The sequence below is a fragment of the Gymnoscopelus microlampas genome (assembly GCF_963454915.1).
Source record: "Gymnoscopelus microlampas genome assembly, chromosome: 6".
NCBI classification, from domain to species: Eukaryota; Metazoa; Chordata; class Actinopteri; order Myctophiformes; family Myctophidae; genus Gymnoscopelus; species Gymnoscopelus microlampas.
In genome coordinates, this window is record NC_139943.1 from 34,689,096 (window position 1) to 34,714,513 (window position 25,418).

Below are 25,418 nucleotides of genomic sequence, written 5' to 3' on the forward strand. Positions count from 1 at the left end.
ACGTAACCTCAGCTAAACTAATAATATGGCTAACCCTAAACTTATTTCTAACCTTATACTCAGTAAAATAAATACAGGAATATAAGAACCGCTGGTCCGCGAAAAGGAATGGGGGCGATGGTGTTTTGGGGCGAGTTATATCGACAGCTCCGCAGCGCAGCTTGAAGTTACAAGCGATTCTCTCCGTGGAGTAATTAAACACCAAACTACACGGGTGACGTTGACACAAACAAACTGGAGTGATTTAGAAGCACTTTATAAGAAAACTAACACTTAAGTGGATTTAGTAGGCGGACTGTATGTGTTTTATTGTTGGACATGCGTCAGGTAATAACATGCCCCATTTCTTCCCGTTTTGGCGCATCTGCTGAACGCCGTATCGGCCCGTTCCTGACTGAATACCAGCCAGTACATGTGATGGCCGCATGAAGACAAAGCCAAACATTTGCATTCCTATGGGCGAGGGTCGATTGGCTGTGCCTGCGTGTCTGCGACAGACATTTTTCACACCTTCAAACTGCGCGGCACACCGTAAATTGGGCCGAATTGCCAGGGTTGATAAACACTGCTCTAATTGATGTTAAGTCCCAGCCGGGACCCAAATGTGGAATGAGAATATTAACAAGGATAAAGTTGCTGTGTTGAAAAAATACTTCCCTAGTTGATGCTGATTAAAATGAACTCTAGCAAACAGCCAGACTGAATGACGTGTAGGAAATGTTACTGTAGCATGGTTTGATAGTTTAAAAAAAAAAGTGTGAGTCCTGTGAAAGACAAGGATTAAGTTGCTGTGCTGCAAACTTTCCTGTTACTTCCCTAGTTTATGTTTTAGCACGATTTGATCGTTGAGTCCTGTGAAAGACTAAAAACGTAAAACAACTGATTTATGCATCTCCCTGTCAAACCAGAGGTAGCCTAATAATTAACGGTGTGTTCGGAAATATTGCACTACATGAGCACACTGGCCAATACAAACTAATAGGCGAGTGTGCTCCTGGTGCGCATTTCCGAACGCACTCTAAGAATTGCCGGGGATTAACAAAAAATCACACCCAGTGTGAAAGTAGCGGCGCCTTTGATACATTTTGTCATCGATATGTGTTTATAATGTGTTTATAGCCATGTGTCACGTGAAGCTTGACCAATCACTTTGTTGACGTACGCACCTGACCAATCAGAACGTTGACGCAAACGGACAAAGTCAGGTATAGAGCATGATCCGCTCTATACCTAAAGGTATAGAACGGCTAGCGCCGCTAAAAACTGAGGGTGTGTATCGGGCCATGACATCTACAACAACATTATATATTCACCTACATATTCAAGATGGGAGCCAGTTTGAGTAAAGTCATTGTGCGCTCTACATCATGACATCATCTCACAATGACATCACAACAATGTCTTTACAATGAACCAGATTTTCTTGATCCCAACCCAACGGCTTTGCGGATTAGACAAGACCTTGTGCCAAACGTACAATAGAACTCTTGTTTTACATGGCAGGACTCTACCAATCTACTTGGTGTTTGTAACGAAGACTTTCACTCACTTCACGTCATATGGGTATTTGATAGATTGCCATAGTTACCCACTGAATATTGGTACTCCATATATGGAGCTATCCGACATGTCTTACTATAGGTAGGACCAGAGCTTGTATTAGAGAGTTGCGACACCTCGGGGGCAGGTCACGTGGTTCATTTAAACTCGAAAGAGTGACGAACGCTCATACTCCAGTGCATTCCGTAAACTTCGGGTTCAGGGCTTTGTCACTATTCGCCAATAGAAGGCTCTGTAGAAGACTGGTCCGATGAAGTGAACCGAACTCGAACCGAACGCAACTCTCCTTAAATGGCTCTGGGTAGGATATATTTAGATATAGCTAACTTAAGCATCCAGCCAAGCACTATATAAAGGGTGGCCATCACACCGTGAGTTCAGATGCAAGCAGTATTCACTCCATTCCTAGCTTATCTCCAAGACATAACTTCCCAAACTATATTCGCATTCAACTTCAGGTTCTTAGACTCGGGTCCTAGACTCGGACAACCAGTCCCTTGGAGTAGTAGTTCATAGTGGTGTTTCTGTGAGACATGCTACGCTGGACATCGCATCTGAGGGGAGGAGCAGAGACAGCCCATCTGAGGGGAGGAGCAGAGACAGCCCATCATGCTACTGTAGCCGTAGGACAGAGGATGTATTCCTTCGGAAGTCACCCTCCTGGTCACATGAATCAGATTAGGGTCCATGTCTTCAACACAGTGTCGTCACACTGTCTTAAGTTGCCCCCAGTGACAACTGGAAGACGACAACGTTACCATGAGGTTCCCTCCAGGCGCGACGGCCACACAGCTGTGCTGATAGGACATGTCATCTACATCTGGGGAGGCGTGCTGTGCAGCACATGGGAGCACTGCAACGTGCTTTATGCATTTGACGTCGACACCCACAGATGGTTCGAGCCCAAGCTTTCTAGGACTGTTCCAAACGGGAGGTCCTTCCACTCAGCCTGTGCCTTGGGGAAGGTCATGTATGTCTATGGAGGATACACCCAGTTGGGGAAGGTCATGTATGTCTATGGAGGATACACCCAGATGACATACTCTAATGACCTGTACAAGTTGGACACCACCACGATGGTCTGGTCTTTAATTAACACCGCAGGTGTTCATTCATGCCATCACTCTGCCTCCATCATCGGGACAAAGATGTTTGTATTTGGGGGCAGAGCGGACAAGTGCCACCACGACGACATCAGAGTGTTTGACACAGATACTGACGTGTGGCTCAGCATGCCTTATGCACAGCTTCAGCGTCTATATTCAGCCTTTACCTACAATGGAGAGATGTACATATTTGGAGGTGACAACTTTTATCCCTTCAGTGATCTGTGGAAAGTCAATCCAGAGACCCTCTCCTGGAAGAAGGTTGGGCCCAAGGGGAAAGGTCCACGTTGGATAACGTCTAACGTTTGCGGTTGCGTGGTGGGAGATCGTATCGTTCTCTCTAGAAGACTCTCCTATGACCTGTACATTTTACACTTGAGTCCTAGTTTGAAGACGTTATCCAAGCTGGCATTTATTCAGTACGGTCTGAAGCTACGGTCGGAACTCCGACGTGACATCAGGAGGGAACTGGCAGCCATGGAAGAATATCAGAATATGGTGTCCTGAAAAGGAATCCACTGTCATGGGGCGGCAGTGGCTCAGGGGTAGAGTGGCCGGGTAGAGTGAACTGGAAAACCGCAAGGTTCCCAGTTCGATCCCGGGCTGGGGCGCTCCCCTAGAGTTAGTGTCGAAGTGTCCTTGAGCAAGACGCTGAACCCCTAATTGCTCCCGATGAGCAGGTTGGTACCTTGCAGGGTTTCCTCCGCCATCGGTGTATGAATGTGTGTGTGAATGGGTTAATGGCACAATCAATGTAAAGCGCTTCGGATAGAAGCGCTATATAAATGCACCATTTACCATTTACTGTTGCTCGCCAGACACCGATCCATAAACTGCAGATGACTTGAGCACAATCACACCCTGTGTGAAGGAAGCGGTGCCTTTGGGGCGGGGCTTAACTAATTTCTAATTTGTGTGTGTGTGTGCGTGTGTTCGTGTGTGCGCATGTGTGTAGTATTGGCTTGTGTGTGTGTGTGTGTGTGTGTGTGTGTGTGTGTGTGTGTGTGTGTGTGTGTGTGTGTGTGTGTGTGTGTGTGTGTGTGTGTGTGTGTGTGTGTGTGTGTGTGTGTGTGTGTGTGTGTGTGTGTGTGTGTGTGTGTGGACGGACAGACAGAGTCAAATGTAGAGCGGCTGGCACCGCTAAAAAAAGACAAATTCAATAGACCAGAATAGAGAGGAAGGGATATTACTAGCTCTAAGAATACCATGGAGTTAAATGTAAAGCAGGTGTGTTTGTTAATTAAGAGTTGCTAGGTAATGTAATTGGTAATTAGAGCAGTGATTCATGCAGGCAGTGCATGGTCAAGAGGTGACAGTGAACATGTCCATACATTAACCTCTTCATTGACACATACAGTAAGTCTATAGAGGCCAGTCAGCCCAGAGGGTCAATGCCAAACAACTGGTCAACTGAGGAAAAACACAAACAAGCAAGTAACAAAACTAATTTGCAATGCTTAAAAATAGCCCCCATACAGCCTCACACTGAGTTTTGCTTCTCAATAAGGCCACTATTGTGCTGTTAAGGTATCGAGGAACTTTGCGGAAAGCAACCTGTGTTTTGCCAGTGTAACACCTGAGATTTGAACCCTGGTCTCCCCCTGGCCAGGGGAGATATTGCTAATCCAACCGCCTCGAAGCCGGACCACCACACTCACTCGGGTCCTCTGTGATACACGTGCAGAGTCTGAAGTCATTCGTTGTTGAGATACGTGAACTACAGATACGCATGCACATACTGTACACAGAGATTTCATGCATATAGTGGGATGTACAGTATTAAGAGTACAGCAGGTCCCCCCAGGTTACCTGATGAGAAACAGTGCCTTAAGACAAGTATAATTGTGTGTCAGAGAGAGATGTGCTGCTCATTAGCCAATTATAACTGGAACAATGGACTGTAGCCATGATGGCTGTTTGGCTTATTGCATTTCGTTGTTGTTGGGTGGAAACCTCATATGTCAAAAACTGTTACTTTTCAGGATTCAAATTCAAAAGCATCAACAGTAGCAGATATACAAGCTCAAAACGTGTCGCTTCACGCAGAGTTTCAAGCTTGTGGATCTCCTACTTTTGATGCTTTCGTGTGACGCTGTAGTATGATCAAGTAGGGCGTTATTTTACGAAAAAACGCAAAAAGTTAGAATATGGACATAGGAGGTTTTTGCCCAACAACAACGATTTACTATTCTGTCACTGCCACCTCCTTGAAAATGTTAAATGCCTCCCCATGTCGTAAGCATTGTGGGGGGAAAAAAGGCACTACGGTCGGTGACAAGTCCCCTTGTACACTAGCCCAAATGGTGTGCCAAAAGCCACTGTGGCCAGCAGCGTGGAACATGGAGTCCTGGCAGTGCAGTAGTGTGTGTGTGTGTGTGTGTGTGTGTGTGTGTGTGTGTGTGTGTGTGTGTGTGTGTGTGTGTGTGTGTGTGTGTGTGTCTGTGTGTGTGTGTGTGTGTGTGTGTGTGTGTGTGTGTGTGTGTGTGTGTGTGTGTGTGTGTGTGTGTGTGTGTGTGTGTGTGTGTGTGTGTGTGTGTGCACTCTATTCAAAATGAAAGGCTTTCACCTGTTTTGTTCTCATTTCTAGGATCCATTTGACTGAAACGTAACGTGAAAACCCATCAGTTTGGGGACTGACTGAGAGCGGGTTGGCATAATCTATCACAGTGTGTGTGTGTGTGTGTGTGTGTGTGTGTGTGTGTGTGTGTGTGTGTGTGTGTGTGTGTGTGTGTGTGTGTGTGTGTGTGTGTGTGTGTGTTCTACAGTGATGGAAGAAGTACTCCAATTTCTTACTTAAGTAAAAGCCCCAATACCCATGTAGAAATAGTATGTACAGTAGTCCGGTATTCAAAACTCATTTACTTGAGTAAAAGTACAAACGTATTGGAATCAAAATGTAATTGAAGTACCGAAAGTAAAAGTACTCATTATGCAGAAGGTCTAATTTCAGTTTTCAAATGAATAAAATGTATAAAAATCCTAGCAGATTTGCAAATTGCCAAAGTATAGTCTGAAGTGGTTTTGTAATAATAATCAAAATCTACAAAGTAACTAGTAACTAAAGTTTTCAAAGAATTGTATTGGAGTAAAAAGAATAATATTTGCCTCTGAGATGTAGTGGACATTAAGTAAAAGTATTGAAAATTGGAAATACTCAAGTATGGTAAAAAGATGTGAAAAATTGTACTTAAGTACAGTACTTGAGTACATGTAGTTACTTTCCACCAGTGGTTATCTGTGATCTGCGTGCCTATAGAGTATGATTCACCCTGTAGCCCCGTCTGCCAGATGTGAGGCTATCCAAACCAAGGCCTCCAGCAAGATGACATACTGTGCACAACCTTGTTGACCGGAGGAACGGCCTGTCTGTGCGTGTGTGTGTGTGTGTGTGTGTCCGTGTGTCCGTGAGTGTGTATGTGTGTGCATGCGTGGCATGTGCATTTGTGTGTGTGTGTAGTGTACAATGAGTCACTAAGCAGTGTGTTTTTATGACGTGGCTCAGCAGTAGGCTAGGCGTCTACAGAGGTGGCGCCATGGGCAGCAGATATTTATTGTCAGTGCTGGGGGGGAGGGGCTTGCCTATTAATTGGAGATGATACAGAAATTAATATAGCCTACCAACACACACACACACACACACACACACACACACACACACACACACACACACACACACACACACACACACACACACACACACACACACACACACACACACACACACACACACACACACACACACACACACACACAAACCTCCACATATCTCGTTATTTTTACTTGTGTTTTTTTGTAAATGAATGCCCTACTTGATCATACTACAGCATCACACAAAAGCATCATGAGCTTGTAGATCTGCTGGCATGTGTGTGCGCAGTGTGTGTGTGTGTGTGTGTGTGTGTGTGCGCAGCATGTGTGTGTGCGCAGCGGCACCCACCCACCCACCCACACACACACACACACACACACACACACGTATGTCAGTTGCATATCATGTACTGCACTTACACAGCAGTTATGTCGCTCTGAGTCAGATGACATCAGAGAGAGAGCAGATCCATGCATACAGTCATGAGCCGTGACACCATATCAAGCGTGGAGTTACGTGCGGCAGCAACTTCTCTGTCACACTACTGTCACATTACATCATGCACATACACACCACACACACTGTACAGACACACACACGCACACAAGCCGGCACAACAAAGGGCCCGACTGCACAGAGTACAATCACCCGCCCGCATATATATGGTCTCTGTCGAGTGGTGGAAACCTCATCTGTCTAAAACTGTGGCTTTTCAGGATTCAAATTCAAAATAGAGCAGAGTTTCGAGCTTGTAGATCTGCTACTTTTGATGCTTTTAGCGTGACACTGTGGTATGATCCAGTAAGGCAGGGGTCTTCAACAGGGGGTCTGGGACCCCTAGGGGGTCCTCAGAGTTACTACAGGGGGTCCACCAAATCTTTGTGTGGTATGATTTTTTTTTTACCTTAACCACTTGAACCTTACCGTCCTTTTTCAAAAGAGAGAACTTTAGCCAAAAATGTCTCACGCTGCGAGGCGTTGTGAGCTTGTAGATCGGCTATTTTTGGCAAAGAGGCATAGGTGTAGAGGGAAAAAAGAGCAGACCAAGTGAACAAAAAAAGTTTAATCTGAAACACAATTTTATACAATATAGTGGGGGTCCCTGCTTCATCTCTCTCTCAGCTAGGGGGTCCCTGGCCTGAAAACGTTGAAGACCCATGGAGTAGTAGGGTGTTCATTTAGAAAAAAACGCAAAAAGTTAGAATATGCAAATAAGAGGTTTCTTCCCCCCCCCCCCCCCCCCGACTACAACGATCATGGAAAGACTGAGGTGGGAAAAAGATACGACGTAAACATAGTGTGTGTGTGTGTGTGTGCAAACGAGCGTGTGGGTGTGTAGTAAACACATAAAGTAAAGATCCCGTTAAGGGAAATGGAGTTGCGGGTAATAAAGGAAGAGGTATAGTGATTTTCTTTGGTCTCACGAGGGAATCCAATTACTGGTCCTTTTACTCCTATCCAAACAGGAAGGATAAAAGGAACGCGACGCACACAACCTCAATGTCTGCGTTTGGTCTTTTCCTCTTCCACCCTCCATCTTGAGTTTCATCTAACCTTAAGGGGACTTATATACGTTGCTGTCGGGGCTGAAACCTTGTGTCGCCATGTTTCAAATTGTTATGGGTTTTTTCCCCCCCGTAAATTAATGGCACAAAAAGTAGTGAGAATAACCGCTCTAAAAGCTCACGCGAGATAGAGATTGTAGATCTGCTATTTTCACTATTTTAACCCATTGAAACCGGGAGGTCATTTGTGTCATTTTTTATTTTAGCGATGGCTATTCAAAAGTAGCAGATATACAAGCTCACAGCGCGTCACTTCGTGCCGCGCTGCGAGCTTGTACATCTGCTATTTTTGAAAATGTTTTGAAAAATCTTGAAAGTGTCGAATAATTTAGAATTACGAAAAAGTTTGAGAACTACTAATTTAGACGGCATTTGTAGAATCGGCCTCAGGTCTTAATGGGTTAAAAAAAACAAAGTAATAATAATTTAAAAAGTAAAGATTTTGGACATACAAGGTTTCCACCACCCAACGGCGACGCATTTCCGCGAGGTGGAACTGCAACGTGGCACACGGGCCGTTTGATCGACGCGCTGAGAGACGATCTATATTTTCAATTCCACTTGTGCACATCTGGACGTTATGTCGGTGTGGCGCTTTTCATCCAAATGCCTGGCCCCCAATGCGACTTCTTCAGCACAAGCGTTGCTTCATGCTGACGTCTCTCAGCAAATTCCCTAGTATCTTACCCTCAGTGCTTCTTGAGGACACACTACATACAGTAGTGACTGACTGCACCCGTTTCAAGTAACACCATATTTATTTGCATTGCAGTGACGTTGTATTGTGATTCAAATGTTTGTTATTGTTCTTCATTATGTATGTGTTTTATATGCTGCTATCAAGGCGTCCTTGAAAAAGAGAGCTTGCTCTCAATGGGCTTCCCAGAATAAATTCCCCTCAAAAAGTGGTGGAAAAAGTACTCAGATCTTTACTTCAGTAAAAGTAGCAATACCACAATACAAGTATTTTACTTGGGTAAAAGTGCTAAAGGAAAGGCTGAGTAAAAATACAAAAAAAAAAAATACAAAATCTGTCAAACATTTTCGAAAACGTCTTCTAACCAGGCGGTCCCCAACCGGAGGGGGAGGGGGTCTAATAATGCATCTCAAACTGGGGGGGTCCTTGAATTGAGACAGGTTGAGACTGTAGAGCGATAGGGGGAGGTGGACATGTGGAAGGAGAGTGGTAAAAAGAAAAAAAAGAGTGTGAAAGAAAGAGGCAGAGAGAGATAGAGAGAGACAGACAGAGACAGAGAGAGACACACAGTGTGTCAGGCTCACACTGTGCTGCTAAGCTGCAGCTTCTGCTTGCACGCCGTACAAAGCTGACAGAGCAGCAAACACAGGAGCACAACATATGAAAGCCATTTATTCTACTGGGTGTCAGGGCTTTATACTCTGTTGAGGAGACCAGGCGTTCGCAGCACTCCCGGGCTCACACACACGCACGTGCACACGCACACACGTTTATATAACTATACTTGTGAGGTCGTCAACCTTTTCGTAAAGGCAATTTTATGAATGCCATTTTTGCCAAAATATTTAGGTATTTTTTTAACAAAACCGTATAAAGCCGAAAATAGGCGATCTACAAGCTCGCACAATGCATGTAGTCACAGTAGATCTTCTATTTTGTTGACACTGGCGTGCCACTACGTATAAATCAGGTGTAACTCCTCCTAACCCCTAAACCTAACCTATAAACGTCTACAATTTACAATTTGAGACATTTTAGCTGACGCTTTTATCCAGAGCGACCAGTCTTAACACCTAACCTGAACATATTTTCTTGTGTGGACACAGGAAAATGGTCCTTACAATGTCTATAACTCAAATTCTACAACACTTGCGGGGACATTTTGGCCGTCACAAGTATAGTAGTACAAGTACACACACACACACACACACACACACACACACACACACACACACACACACACACACACACACACACACACACACACACACACACACACACACACACACACACACACACACACACACACACACACACACACACACTATATCATCTCTTGGGGTGGAACCCTCATATGTCCAAAACTGTTACTTTTGAGGATTCAAATTCATAAATATCAAAAGTAGCAGATCTACAAGCTCAAAACGCGGCGCTTTGCGCCGCGTTTTGAGCTTGTGGATCTGCAACTTTTGATGCTTTTGTGTGACGCTGTAGTATTATCAAGAAGGGCGTTAAAAACGCGAAAACGATAAGAGGTTTCTGCCCAACAGCAATGATATCACACACCAGTGACACACACACACACACACACACACAGCAGAGAGAGAGCAGAGAGTGGCCAATCTATAATGATTTGGCGCAGACAGAGGATATGGCAGAAGGGAGAATGCCACGGCTCCGTCAATAGGGTGTCGGGGATAATGAGATTAGACCCTGGGTGATTCATCTGAGGCCATCATGGCATTCTACTGCCATCCCACCCTCCCTGCCAACACCAACACCACCACCACCACCACCACCACCACCCAGCTAGCACTAGCCTTCTTTATTGAGCCATTATGTCCTATACTGCAGCTCTCAAACTTCTGCATCACAAGGAGGACGGCCAGTTTGGCATGCATTATTAGACCACAGAGACCCCCATAACTCTGAGAGTGTGTGTACAGATGGAACCGAATGGACCCTTAAGCCATTAAGACCGGGAAAGCATCTGTCACTTTATATTTTAACCATTATCTTATACTTTGGCTATTCAAAAATAGCAGATCTACAAGCTCATATATACGCTATGAGCTTGTGTATCTGCTAGTTTGGAAAATCGTGAAAATGTGTGCAAATCTTTGAATATGTATTTTTTCAAGCGAACGTTTGTAACTCAAATCTTTGCTTCTGGGGATTCTACAAATGTCCTCTAAATCCAGTTTTGAAAAAACGTATGTTGCTATAATATCAGTGGTTCTCAAACGTTTTCATGTCAAGGACCACCCAAACTGATATGTATTTGGCTGGTCTTAATGGGTTAAGGGTCCATCTGACATAAAGAGCAAGGAGAGTTTCACCTTGCTGGTCAAGGAGCTGTGGGATTATCCCCCATAGTTTCAATGTATTATTTAAGTGGCCCAGTTCGATGCTTTGCTATAGCAATGCTGGTGCCACATATAAAAAGATGACCACCAATTTCCCAGATCCAATTGATGCTGAACATTGGCTGGCAGTGGACACACACACACACACACACACACACACACACACACACGCGCGCGCGCGCACGCGCACGCACACACACAAAGACCCCTGGAGGAGGTACTGTCAGCGATGTGGCCTCCGCTGGGCACATTAGATGGGACACTGCTGTCACAGCAGCAGCACACACAGACCACAAAGCCAACCTTGCAATATTCAGGGTCCACACTATATAGGTGGACACCAGGCCTCTCCTTTCCGTCTGAAAGCCAGCAGCAGACAAGCCATACAGTACGATCCTCCTCCATTATTCTCATTGTTTTACGCTCCGTCGTCCTGTCTGGGTCTCTTCTTTTAGGCCCCTGTCATCCTGTCACACAGTGTCACCCTGTCACACAGAGTCACCAGCGCACTGCACTCCTCTCCACTATACTGCAGGGCTCACACTCTGAAATGTCACCTTTTAAGCCGTTAGAACCGGGAAAGCATCCGTGTTACTTTAGATTTCGCCGTTGGCTATTCAAAATTAGCAGATATGCAAGCTCATAGCTGTAAATCTGCTATTTGTTTTTAAAATCTTGAAAATGTGTGCAAATCTTTGATTATATTCACTTGTATAAGTGGACATTTTTAACTCAAATTTGCTTCTGGGGGTCCCTGTAACGAAATATTTTGAGATGGGCACCACTCATATAGAAACATGTTTTTTTCAGAAAACCGTTTAGAAGACGTGTGTAGAATCGGGTCCTCAGGTCTTAATGGGTTAATATGCTAATGCCGCTCAGTCCCTGTGGTGCCATTATAGGAGAGACACTGACACTCCTGGCCAGGTCTGTGTGTGTGTGTGTGTGTGTGTGTGTGTGTGTGTGTGTGTGTGTGTGTGTGTGTGTGTGTGTGTGTGTGTGTGTGTGTGTGTGTGTGTGTGTGTGTGTGTGTGTGTGTGTGTGTGTGTAGACACGCGTGCATTACAATGTGCATACTGTACATGTATGTGCATACTGTATGGGTGCAGGCATGCACGCACATACACGCATTCACATGACTACACGTGTGTCCTTCCCATGTCTGGTCCTGGGTGCCAGGGGAGGACTGTGTGTGTGGAGATGAGGAGGGAGCGTGAATGGACTGTCCCACATCAACTTGACCATAGAACTTTCCTCTACATCGTTGCTGTCGAGCAGAAACCTCTTATCTCTATATTTTAACTTACTTGATCATACTACAGTGTCACACAAAAGCATCAAAAGTAGCACATCCACAAGCTCGAAACACGTTTTGAGTCTTGTTGCTACTTTTGAAAGAAACGGTTTTGGATATACTGTATGAGGTTTGCACCCGACAGAGCTGACATATTCTATACTATACTATGTAGAAGTTTATAGAACTTACAGCAAGTTGAACTTTAATATTCCATAGCCACATTCTTTTTTAAACCCATTAAGAGCTGAGGCCGATTCTAAACATTCTGAATCCTATTTTTTGGGGGGGAAATGTAATAAAACATTATAATATAAAACATTTAAAGTATCTCAAAATATTTTGTTCCAGGGACCCCCCCAGAAGCAAAGATTTGAGTTACAAATGTTCGCTTTAAAAATACATATATTCAAAGATTTACACAAATCTTTCAAGATTTTTCAAAAATAGCAGATCTACAAGCTCATAGCGCAGCACTCAGTGCCGCGCTATGAGCTTGTAGATCTGCCTTGGCTTTTGAGAGTTGCATCTGTGTTAGTTCGTATTTCATTGTGCTTTGGGTTTTATTGTGGTTTATTTCATTTATTGACTGTGTACAGCACTTAAGGTCAACTGAAATGTGCTTCATAATAAATTAACTTTGATTGGATTACATTGGATAGGACAAAAAGCTGAGTAAGAATAGATCACATATAATGGGCGAGGGCTGGGAGGACTCTTGTCCTCGCCAAAATAATTAATTTGTCCCAACTTTGTTAACCCATTAAGACCTGAGGCCGATTCTAAATCCTAACAGGTTTCTGAAAAACGTATGTTTCTATATCAGCGGTGTTCAAACTTTTTCATATCAAGGACCCCCCCAAAATGATATGTATTTGGCCGCCGACCCCCATCTCAAAATATGTTGTTCCAGGGACCCCCAGAAGCAAAGATTTGAGAAGAAAATGTTCGCTGAAAAAAATGTAATGGTAAAAGATTTGCAAATATGCATGATCTTGTATATCTGCCATTTTTGAATAGCCAAAGTATAAAATAATGGTTATAGCTAAAATCTGAAATGACACAGATGTGTTCCCGGACTGAATGGGTTAAGGTCAGATTGCAAAGCACTGAATTAGTCATCCTTATTATTCGGTTTACAAACTGACCTTAACCTTCAGGGACAAATTCATTATTTTGCATCCAAACATCTGGAACAGCTATTCAACTTGAACCTTTTTCTTTGAAATTTGAAAATATTTTCTCTATTTCATTTATTTTTTTGAATTTGCTGTGTTTCTACTATTTGTTTTTATGTGTTTGTTTTAACGTTGTTATGTGAAACTACGTTTCCGGTATGTACAGTATGCTACCCTGTTGCCCAGAGCCTACTTGAATAAGAGATGGTTAATCTCAATACGATTTACCCTGGTTAAATAAAAAATACATCTAAAACAAAACATTGAGTTAGCATTATAAATAATATTAGCATCCTGTGCCTAAGGGATGTCAGGGATGCATGTACTGTATGTGTTAAATGGTAAAAGAGAGAGAGGGGGGGGGGGTGGTGCTCGTAAAGTATGTGCACATACTGTACGGTACAGGCAGTGGCTCAGCAGGTAGAGCGGTCGCCTGGGAAGTTTTCTGGTTCTCGGTTCGATTCCCGACTCTCCCTGGCATCACATCAAGTGTCCTTGAGCAAAGACACTGAACCACTACCTGCTCCCCGGCTGGTGCTCAAACCCCTATATCATTGCCATCGGGCAGAAACCTCCTATCTCCATATTCTAACTGTTGGTGTTTTTTCATAAATCAACACCCTACTTGATCATACTACAGCGTCACATAAAAGCATCAAAAGTAGCAGATCTACAAGCTCGAAACGTGGCACGAAGCGACGCGTTTCGAGCTTGTAGATCTGCTACTTTTGATACTTTTGATTTTGAATCATGAAAAGTAACAGTTTTGAGATTATGAGGTTTCCCTCACAGAGACAATATACTTAGTTGACCCAGGGGGTCCCACAGGGCTCTATACTAGGCCAGTTAGTATTTCCCTAGACCTTAATCTCTTCGCCAGAAATGGCAGATCTCCAAACCTTTTCCTGTATGTCAGCGTTGGCGAGATGTTTGCTGACGTTTGCGTGAACTGTGAATGACCAGCATGGCACACAGAGATTAAAATGATAATGATGGTGAAGATGAACTTGGGGAACGACAATGACCATGATCATGTGTGACGGTAATGACAGAGGCGACCGCGGCCACTCTGCAGACTCTGCAGTCTGCCCCGGTCATTAACCATGGCAACTGCGCCATGGCCAAGTGGTCGAAAGTAACTAAGTGCATTTAGTACGTAAGTCCAATTTTTAAGCTACTTTTCTTTACTTGAGTGTTTCCATTTTTCAATACTTTACTATGTCTCAAAGGCAAATATTGTACTTTGTACTCCCCTAAAATTATTTGACAGCTTTAGTTACTTTGCAGATTTAGATTATTATAACAAAACATACATACTGTAAGCAACTTGTGCCCTATTTTATACTTTGGCTATTTAAAAATAGCCAATCTACAAGCTGTGAGCTTGTAGATCTTCTACTTTCATTTCATTTTCATTTTTTTCGGTAAATAGTTTTTTGTAAAACTTTGGATACAGGACTTTTACTTGTAACAGAATATTTCTACATTGTGGTATAGCTACTTCCACTCAAGTACTTCTTCCACCACACTGTGGCCACATATCATTTCAGCTGAGCAGAGCAGAACTTCTCTAATCTATACGTTTCAGGACCCTGAGAAAGAGTTTGGTTGTTGTAGCTAGCCGCCGTTGGCACATAGGACAAGTAGCTGAGCATGAGCTTCATGGGTATCTTTAGCACGGTTGCAGTGCAGTGCACAGTGTTGCCAGATCTTGCGAGAGAAATAAGCAACCCGGTCTGGAAACAAGCCCAAAAGAAGCGACTATAGGCCGCACTTTAAACCTATCGGCTATTTGAATAGAGCCGATCTGCAAGTTCACAGCGCGTTGTGAGCTTATAGATCTAATCTATAGAGCTATTTTCAAACCATATCTTGACCAAAAAATGTTAGAAATGTGGAATATTTTTGAAATAATTAAAAAAAAAAATCTTTAATGGGGGTCCCTGGCACCAAAATAAGCAATTACACTTTGGAAACGAGCCCATTAGAACCGCAACCCGCAACTAACAATATTTACGAGCAACTTTACAGAAAAACAAGCCCCAACGTCGCTTATAATAAGCAGACGCGGCAACGCTGGCAGTGCAGCGCGGCGCGGCACGCTCTGTGCTGCTGACGCCTGCTCTGTTTTCCCCTCTGAGCCAGTTAGTTGGTGGCTGATGCTTTTTGCTGCTGCTGCGGCTGGGATAAAGACAACTAATTAACCAGAGTGGCTCTGTCTCTAGCTCCTCCTGAAGCAGCTGAAACAACTTCAAAGTTCCCCCTCCCCCCTTTCCCCCCCCGGCCCGGAGAGACGCAAAGGAAACAAGAGAGTAGGGGAGGATGGATGGTGGGAGGCAGGATGAAAGGAGATAGCGGGAGGAGAGGAAGAAATGGTGTTGTTGTGTAATAATAAAGTAAGACACACACACCACTGCATAGTTAGCGCCTATAGTGTCTTTTATTGTTTCCACGGGCTGAGTTTTTTGGGTGTGGGAGCGACGACAGGGGGTTTTCTGTGGGTTTGCTAGAAGATTAGCCGAGTCTGTTATTGATGTCAGTCATAACATTGCAGACTGCAGAGCTGATTGCGTCGGAGAGAGAGGCACGGATGGATGGAGAGACGGAGAGAGAGAGAGACGGGGAGAGAGAGAGAGAGAGAGAGAGAGAGAGAGAGAGAGAGAGAGAGAGAGAGAGAGAGAAGGAGAGAGTTGGGAGATGGAGCATTCTGCAGAGACTGAAATAATTGCCCCCTGAAGCGAATAATTGAAGAGCGAGGTGAAGACTGTGTGCGTGCTTGAAGCCCAGAACAAGACGTGGCCACAGCCCAGGTAGACAGACAGCCGCATTACCTAGAATGACGCCGCTTTTGAGGGGAGTGGGGGGTTGTCAATACAATTTACCTCACTAACATACTCCTACGTAAACATACGAAAGGGGCATTTACTGTACTCTCCGCTGCACACATGAGTAACGGTGTGCGATCATGCGGTAAAAGTTGTCGTGTACAGAACTTCAAGAGCCGCACGGGCGAGAGAGAGAGAGAGAGAAAAGTTTGGGTCATGGATGAATCTTTGATGTCAATAGTGCTGTTGTTTGCACCAGGAAACAAACCTGGAATACAAGAACACTAGAGGAGAGAAGAGAGAGGCCTCATGCACTATAAGATAGCAGTGGTTCTCAAAGTGTGGTACGGGGACCCCCAGGGGTCTTGAGGAGGTTCCAGGGGGTCCCTCACTAAAAACATTGGTAAAGGTCACTCTGTATGCACTGTGTTTATTTTGTGTCCACTTCACCCATTTTCAACCTATCTTCAAACAATTGGTCCTCACTGATGGTCATAATATGGTACAATTTTGTGGGGGTCCCCACTGGTATACAGTATCTTGGATGAGTGAATCCTCTTGCTTATGTATACTGCTATTGCACATGTTGCACTATTGCACAAACCTCTCTTATGGAAAACCAAATATGTTGTATTAGTCATTTTGTATGGGTCACTCACAACAGACATTCATGCATTGTAAACATATTTTTCAGTTAACAATGAATTAACTAACAAGTTTTGATTAATTATCGCAAAACATAAAAAAAAATCCTGTGTAGTTGTATGGACAAAGTCATAGCAACGCACATACATGCACACACACGTACACACATGCACAGGAGGGAGCCGTGACACGGATGCGACCGGTTCGGTCATTAGAAACATGCTGCATCAGCAGAAACCTGCGTCCTGCCAGAGCGCCATGAATGTTACGCATCTGTTGCTATAATTCACTTCTAGAGGACAGTCACCCACACTGGAAAACCCTCAGTTTTCATTTATCCAATTTGTTAACCAGGTAAGGGTACTGACGGTCACACCGAACTTTGATTCTGGCTATTCGGCGGATTCTGCCAGCGCTTTTCAATGGGAATGGAGCAGGTTGTTGCCCTTGCGCATGCATTCTGTGTGTTGAGCACACCTTACGTTTATGCGTTCTATGCGCCAGAGCACCTCCAATAGAGAAAAAGATAAATGCTCGAGACAGTTGCTGCTTTTCCCCCAATCGGATGAGTCAAAGATGGACCGGCCTGGCAACGTCAAGACAGAAGGCGCTGCAAGCTACTCAGTTTTTTTAGGCTGCACTGGCTGCAAAAAAACAGGCGGCAACACACAACCTGCGTTTATTAGCCTGCAGCCATAGTTCGGTGTATTTCACTGAAAAATACTTCTGGGGTCATTGTAACATGTACTCAGTAGTGATGCGCGGGTCGGGTTTTTTCATGACTCGGCCCGCCCCGCCCTGCCACGGAACCCAACCCACCTCAACCCGCCCCGTGAACCCATATATAAATCTATGGCTCAACCCGCCCCGCGACCCGCAATTTTTTTTTATTCTGTAAAATCATGGTTAGAAAATAATCCCCAAGTGTATTCAAACTGTTTTATTGTTATCCTACTATAATTCTAGTAACCTCTGTCTGTCTGTAGTGGTGAGTGAGTGAGTAGGTGAAGCTACCCGGTTCTCCTCACTGGCTGGACCAATTGCTCTGATTTTGCACACAGCCATTGACCATTACCATCTGAACTTAACTGTGAAGCCCGTTTTTAAATTTCATCAAATCTCAGCTTCTTATTAGCGCTTTTGTGTCAAAGAATGTCGCCATGGTTACGGGGCTGCCCAGCTATGGGACGAACTTCCTCCCGGGTTGCCAGATCATGTGCGCATATCCCCCCACGGATGCGTCGACCGGGTATGGTCTAGTTATTCTTATTCTTATTAGGAATAAAGACAAAACAAGAGCATGTTATTTTTTTTGTGTGTGAGAGCGCGTGACCCTCTCACCCGCAGCCCGCATAATTGCCTCCGAAATTCTGACTCGACCCACCCCGCGCCGCGGGTCCCGCGGGTTACGGGTCAACCCGCGCATCACTAGTAGCCTACTCAGGCTTTTGTGTGTGTGCACGCCACATCTGGAGTGCACACAAAAGCCTAAGTACATGTTAAAATGACCACAGTCTTTGAAAGTGAAATTCTCCTTTTAAACCCTATGTCCTATTTCAATTGCAAAGACAGTTGGTGTAAAGGAACAAAAGGAGGGGGCCAAATACAGACCCCTGGGGGTCTGTCCTTGGGGCAAATGAAGTAATTTGCTGTAGTCCCCGACCCCGAATACTTGGCCCTGTCCTTTTGTCCCAATACACCGAGCTGTGAGCTTGTAGATTGGCTATTTTCGCAGAATGTTCCCCTGCTTTCGCTAAATGTTCACCTATTGCGTGCAACATGCCCAGAATATATGGACACTGGGGTGAGCTTAAATCAGAGGTTCTCAAAGTGGGGTCCAGGAACACTCAGGGTTCCTTGCGGTAGGTCCCAAATGGACCTGTAACTCTGAGTCACGGAGGTCCTTATTAATACGTTTGAGAATTCACTGTGTCTCAGGATGTTGCTCCAGGTGCAGGTGAAAAAGCACACTCTCTTCCTGGTTGTACCTCGCTCTGTGCTTGTCACCTCTCACCACTGTCTGTGTACCACAGCTACACAGCAGCTCTACTGTACATCCACTGATACAACTGTCACTGCGGTGTCAAAACAAATAGCAGCGCCGCGCTAAAAATATTCACATATAATATGCTGCTCGCATCGGCTCTGGCTGTTTAGCCAGAGTGAGCTATGAGCTACTGTACTGTGAGAGAGGGAGAGAGAGAGAGAGAGAGAGAGAGAGAGAGAGAGAGAGAGAGAGAGAGATAGGGAGAAACTGACACAGCACGAAGCCAATAAATACCAACTGTTTATCAAACAGGGCTTCTCAGTCTGGAGTCTAATAACATGTCTCCAGGAGTGATGCAGAATACAGGCCACTTCTTCCATTTGCAGATAACCTGCAAATTCATGAGTTGTTGCCCACTTTCCAGTTCATAACAAAACAATTACATCACAGGGCTGCATTCTCTCATTCCTGTTTCCTCTCTCGTCACTGTTGCAAGATTTTGTCGGCAGATTTTGTTGGAGAAATAAGCAGCCAGATCTATGAACACAAGACCAAAAGAAGCGACTAGGCTACATGAGCACTTTAAACCTATATACAGTACATTGGCTATTTGAAAATAGCCAATCTACAAGCTCACAACGCGTCACATTCGCGAGACGTTGTGAGCTTGTAGATCGGCTATTTTCAAAAAGATTTTGAAAAGAAAACGTGAAATATTTGGAATATATTTGAAAAACATTTTCAGATGGGGGTCTGGAAAAAATACATCAATTTAGGCGTCCTTGACATGCAAATGCTTGAGAACTGGTCTAAACAATCAAGCAACTTTACAGAAAAACAAGCCCAAAGTAGCTTATAATAAGCAGACATAGCATTGGCGACACTGTCTCTCGTATCGCTCAGTGTGAGGGGGCCAATTTACAGCCAAGCCTTTGCAAACACCCCAGCTGCACTGTTGGAAAGTAACGAATGTACATTTACTCAGGTACTGTACTTGAGTACAATTTTGAGTTACTGTACTTTTACGTTACTTGAGTATGTCCATTTTTCAATATACTTTATACTTCTACCCTACTCTACTTCTACTCTTAGTTACTTTGTAGATTTAGATTATTATTACGAAACTTACATTAACCAATACTTATTTTTCGGCTACTCGAAAATAGACGCTATTTTCGAAAAAGTGTATGTATTTTTCATCTTGACAAACAGAGGACCAAACTGCACAACCATTGTCCAAAAGACAAATGGGGGCAAACAGAGATCCATCATATCCTCTCAATCACCCAAGAAATTAAAAACACTCTACACATTCAAAACAAAGAAACAAAATACCATAACATAAAAGCATGACATGGCTAATACTTTTGTACGTCTACTCAAGTAAAAAATAAATTATATATGCCTTACTTAATTGTAACAGAATATTTTGTTAGTGTGTTATTGCATTGCTACTTTTACTTAAGAAACTTTACTTAGAAAACAAATCAGAGTACTTCTTCCACCACACAGACGTGAAGGCCAATTACAGCCAAGCCTCCACAAGCACTCCAATTGTGAGCCGGCACTAAGGCAGCCCACAAGGGCCGTTGGGACTCATTTCAAAAAATATTTTTTCCTCCCTACTGTTTCCCTGACCTAAAAAAAGAGTGTGTGTGTGGGGGTACGTAACGGGAGACCTAATAAATAGCATTTCTTCCCCTCTAGAAGTTTCTGTAGCAGTGGGGGAGTGAGGAATGATTTGAGCTATTAGAGCAAAATGCTTATTAAAGATAGGCCCTACTTCAGGAGGTGCCTGGGCAGAACTAGAAGGATTATGAAGGACACCCGTCATGCCAGTAATGGACCGTTTGTGCCGCTGTGGTCAGGCAAACGCCCGCGCTGCCACGAAATCACCACAGAAGAGACCCAGAAACAACGTTTTCTCAGCTTAGAGCAGTAGAACAGTAACCAAACTGTCAGTAGGGTTGCCAACAGTTCCTTGACATACAGAATCGTCCCCTTATTTGGAAACTAAAAGACGTGTCCCTTATTGAACTGATAAGGGGACACACATAGTTTCTTATTTTGGAGAAATCAATCAATGATTCATAATCAAACATCTTACAAGTTCAAGCAGCTCATATAATACGGGTATAGGTTTCCTGAGTGTCCCTTATTTTTCTTGGAATTAACCCATTCAATCCGGGAACTGATTTGTATAGACATAACCATTATTTTATACTTTGGGCTATTCAAAAATACCAGATATATAAGCTCATAGCGCCGAGTGCTGCGCTATGAGCTTGTTGATCTGCTATTTGTTTTGAGAAATCATTTTTCAACTCAAATCTTTGCTTCTGGGGATTCTACAAATGTCTTAACAGATTCTGAAACAGTTAAAAAAAAACTTGTTTGTTGCTAATATCAGTGGTTCTCAAACTTTTTTCATGTCAAGGACCCTCAAAATTATATGTATATGTCCGCGGACCCCCCCTCCGCTCCCCCATCTCAAAATATTTTGTTCCAGGGACCCTCAGAAGCAAAGATTTTAGTTAAAGATTTGTACACATTTTCACGTTTTTTTCTCCAAAAATAGCACATCTACAAGCTCATAGCTTGCATATCTGCTATTTTTGAATAGCCAAAGAATTCTAAAGCGACACAGATGCGTTCCCGTATTGAATGAATGAAGGGACCCCCGGCCAGGTGTCCCTTATTTGAATTTCAGGTAGTTGGCAACCCTAACTGTCAAGTCAACCGTCTTCAACCTGTAAATACCCGCACAGCAGCAGAGCACATACAGTACAGTATTTCTGGACAATATCTTGGATTGCACCTAGCTCAGAATTGTTATAGTTCACCACACAATACTGACTGCTATTAAAGTATATCGTCTCTGTCGGGTGGAAACCTCATTATGTCCAAAACACATACTTTTCAGGATTCAAATTCAAAAGCATCAAAAGTAGCAGATCGACAAGCTTGAAACGCGTCGCTTGTGGATCTGCTACTTTTGATGCTTTCGTGCGACGCTGTGGTATGATCAATTGGGGTGTTAATTTACGAAAAAACACAAAAAGTTAAAATATGGAGAAGATAAGAGGTTTCTGCACAACAGCAACGATATACTATCTACATTACAGTATATACTGTACTCGGTTGCTACAAGCAGAACGACAGGATTCACATTAAATATCGTCAAAAAGTTCCCAATCCAACTCAGCCATTATTCACAATTCAAGTTTTAGGCCCTCATCAGCTCCACATCACTGTGCCCACAGGCTACTTATATAAGCTATACTGCCTATCAAGAGTTTTAATTGCAAAGGGAAGAAGTCAATTCTTTCTCTAAGAATACATTCAGAGGAAGAGAGCGAAGAGAGGACAGGCAAGGCTAAAAGTGGAAACCATATAGCCCGGTAGCAGCTGACTTACCTTCATTAGTACCGACTCGCTGAGCTTCTCCCGGTTGACAATCTTTATGGCGACTTTCTGGCATGTGACACAGTGGATTCCCAGCTTGACCAGCCCTGCAACACACACACACACACCATACGGTACAGTTTGTTAGGACAAGTCGTGCTTTTCAAACTTTTGGTGCCCAAGGCACGTGCACCAATGGGCAACACCAAATGTCGTATTCATAGAGAAAATAGCCGATCTACAAGCTTACAAGGCGGTTTATGCCCTTGTATTGAGAAATTGGTGCATGTGCACAAAGTAGGCCGACTAAAACACTAAATGGGGGAAAAAAAACATTTATTAAAGCGCCAGTACTACAGTATGTGACTTTTTCTTTATGGAAATTGCATTTCATCCAATCTGTATGGTGGAGTATGTTAATACAATATAACTTAAACAATTGGGGTGGTTGTATTTTGTCTCCCTGCTCTTCTATTGAGACATTTAGATCGTGTCAAAGGTCATGTCTCATCTAGACACAGAAACTGACACGAATTTTGACCTGATGGTCAAGATTACATTTATCCGCCGAGCAAGCAGGCAGGCTCTACTAGCTCAATGGTAAAAATGTCAGCACTTGCGCAAGATACCGGGTTCAAATCCAGGGTAGCTTTAATAATACAAATAGTCATATTGCAATATTAATGCGTGGTTGTCACAAAATCCCAAGGTACACCTGGACTTGGCCACTGGAACATCGGTATGAGCAGCATACAGGACCTAATGTGCCAATGAGTCAAAGAACACAAACAATGTTCTCTCTCTCTCTGTGTGTGTGTGTGTGTGTGTGTGTGTGTGTGTGTGTGTGTGTGTGTGTGTGTGTGTGTGTGCGCGCAAGCTCGCTGCAACTCCGAGTTGTTGTTCTTTTCGCATAATCTACATTGACTGATGTGGAGCGATGCATAACGGCTTGTAACCTCATGTAGTCGATGCCGATAATGTCTTTTAATGTGTAGACACTAGTGCGGTAATGAAATCCCCCCTTGGGGTGTGGTGTGGTGGAGTGAGTCATAAAGGCTTTAAAAGAACGAAGGACATTGGTGTTATTGATCCCTATAATGCACTAAACTGCTTTGATGCAGTCCGCTCGAGTTAGCCGTGGACAGACAATAAGAGCCTAGCTGTAACACATCATGCGGCATACTGTATAGCCTTCCCTCAGGGCACAGATGACCAGCCATTGAATGGGACTCATTATTGACTTCACTGTTGCTCAGAAATGCCAAGAATGAACCAGCCACAGCCATTTATAGTACAGTAAATTAGAATGTGGCATTTGTACGACTACAGCAGAAAAAAGAACATGCTACAGCCTCTGTTTCACAGCACAGCATTTATAGACTAAGGGACTCGCATAAACACACACGTGAGCACGCGTGCATGTGTGCGCGCACACACACACACACACACACACACACACACACACACACACACACACACACACACACACACAAACATGTGCACAGCCACAAACATACGGCAAGTGCATACAGTAGGCCCACTCATAAACGCACATACATGCACACTCATCTACACATGCATATAATTAAATGCATGCAAGTGTATACACACACACACACAAGCATAAATATTTGTGCACACCCATGCATGCACCCACACACACATTAACAGGAGTGTGTGATAATCAGGGCTACTGTGAAACAGAGCTTGGCTGGTGAGGTCAAGACTACTGGGAATCCCACGCAAACAGTTCAGCATTCACTGGAGAGAGCTTCTACTGGAGAGAGAGAGGAGAGAGAGAGAGAGAGAGAGAGAGAGAGAGAGAGAGAGAGAGAGAGAGAGAGGTCCATCCACTACTGCATCTGGTACACAACTAAACAGCTTTTCTCCAGCTTCATCTACTCACAAGTACCTGTAAATGTCACCTGCTGGCCTAAATAAACAAACAACCACAAACATTATAGAAAACAAAACATGCAGGGATTCCTCAATGACTTCCCATTTCTTACAGAGAGGAATGCTGTGCCATTTAGTGTGAGAGTGTGTGTGTGACTAATTACACACATGCATACATGCACACAAACACACACACACGCACACCCCAATCGCGCTTGTTGATTTCCCCGAGGGCCAAAGATAGCCTACTGCAGGGCAATGATCTGGCTCAATTATTTGGTCTCTCCAATGGCTGCTAGGTGCAGTTTACACATAGCCTTCCTTACATGGGATGAAGTGGACAGCTTCGCTTCCCACCCATCTCCAAATGTTTGTGTGATGATAATGATAGTGAATGTATTTGTTTAGCGATTTAACAAGGTTACAAAGTGCTTTACAGAACAGAAGTTAAAAGAGCAGCATGATAGCCATAAGAATTAAAACGGCACATCAAATATGTGGGTAAAATAAGCGAGTAAACACAATTACAAACTATAACACCACAACAACAAAGGCAAAACCACTAAAAAAAGGCCTTTCAAAGAAGACACTGATTTTGCTAGCCTCAGATCCTCAGGCAAGGCATTCCAAAGCCTGGGTGTCCGCCTGTCCGGTAAATGGATAGCGTGAAAGGCGCTGAACAATCCATTCCTAGATAATGAATATATGACAGCTCATTACCTAACACATGTTGGAGTGCAACCACACAACACATGATGAGATAGAAAGCTGACACAGCAAGGCCTGCGGCGTATTGAGCCTTGCTCGCTGTACACATAAGAATAACTAGAACCAACACTGGTTCTTCCTCAGGTTCTATGTTGAGTGATGCCATAGAAGAACCATTTTCAGACTACGGTTCTTTAAAGGAGCGGTTCCCCTTCCCCAAACGTTTTACCTCAAGACCCAAAAGAGAAATTTGCTGGCTCCCCGGGATCCAAACTAGTGAATATAGCCGACCTAGAGGCTCACAAGACCTTGTAGATCGGCAAATTTCACTATTTTAAATAGTTTTTAAAATAATAATAAAAAAGGAACGGTTTTGGACAATATGCTTTTTCCATTGTTCTTAGGTCTCTGGGAGGGCAGTGATTGGGTGCATCCATACATGTATGTCAAGTTGTCGCACGGAAGTCGGAAGTCCCTTCCACTACCATGTTAAGTTGGAAGTTCCGTCCCGACGTTCGTCTGAAAAGCATATCCGGGTTCCGGTTTTCATTGAGTAACGGCCAAAAATGTCCGGAACCGGAACAAGAGCTTGCAACC

At 43.8% G+C, this 25,418-nt stretch overlaps 1 protein-coding gene across 1 annotated transcript in view; it reads right to left on the reverse strand.

Annotated features, from left to right (window-relative positions):
• The window catches only part of LOC311047261 (serine/threonine-protein kinase BRSK2-like), a gene marked incomplete at both ends in the record, with an annotated part of 303,040 nt that overhangs the window by 112,948 nt on the left and 164,674 nt on the right, over positions 1-25,418 (reverse strand). Inside the window, 1 exon segment of the mRNA XM_084059917.1 lies at positions 22,230-22,324. Within this exon segment, the coding sequence (XP_083916043.1) occupies positions 22,230-22,324 (95 nt within the window).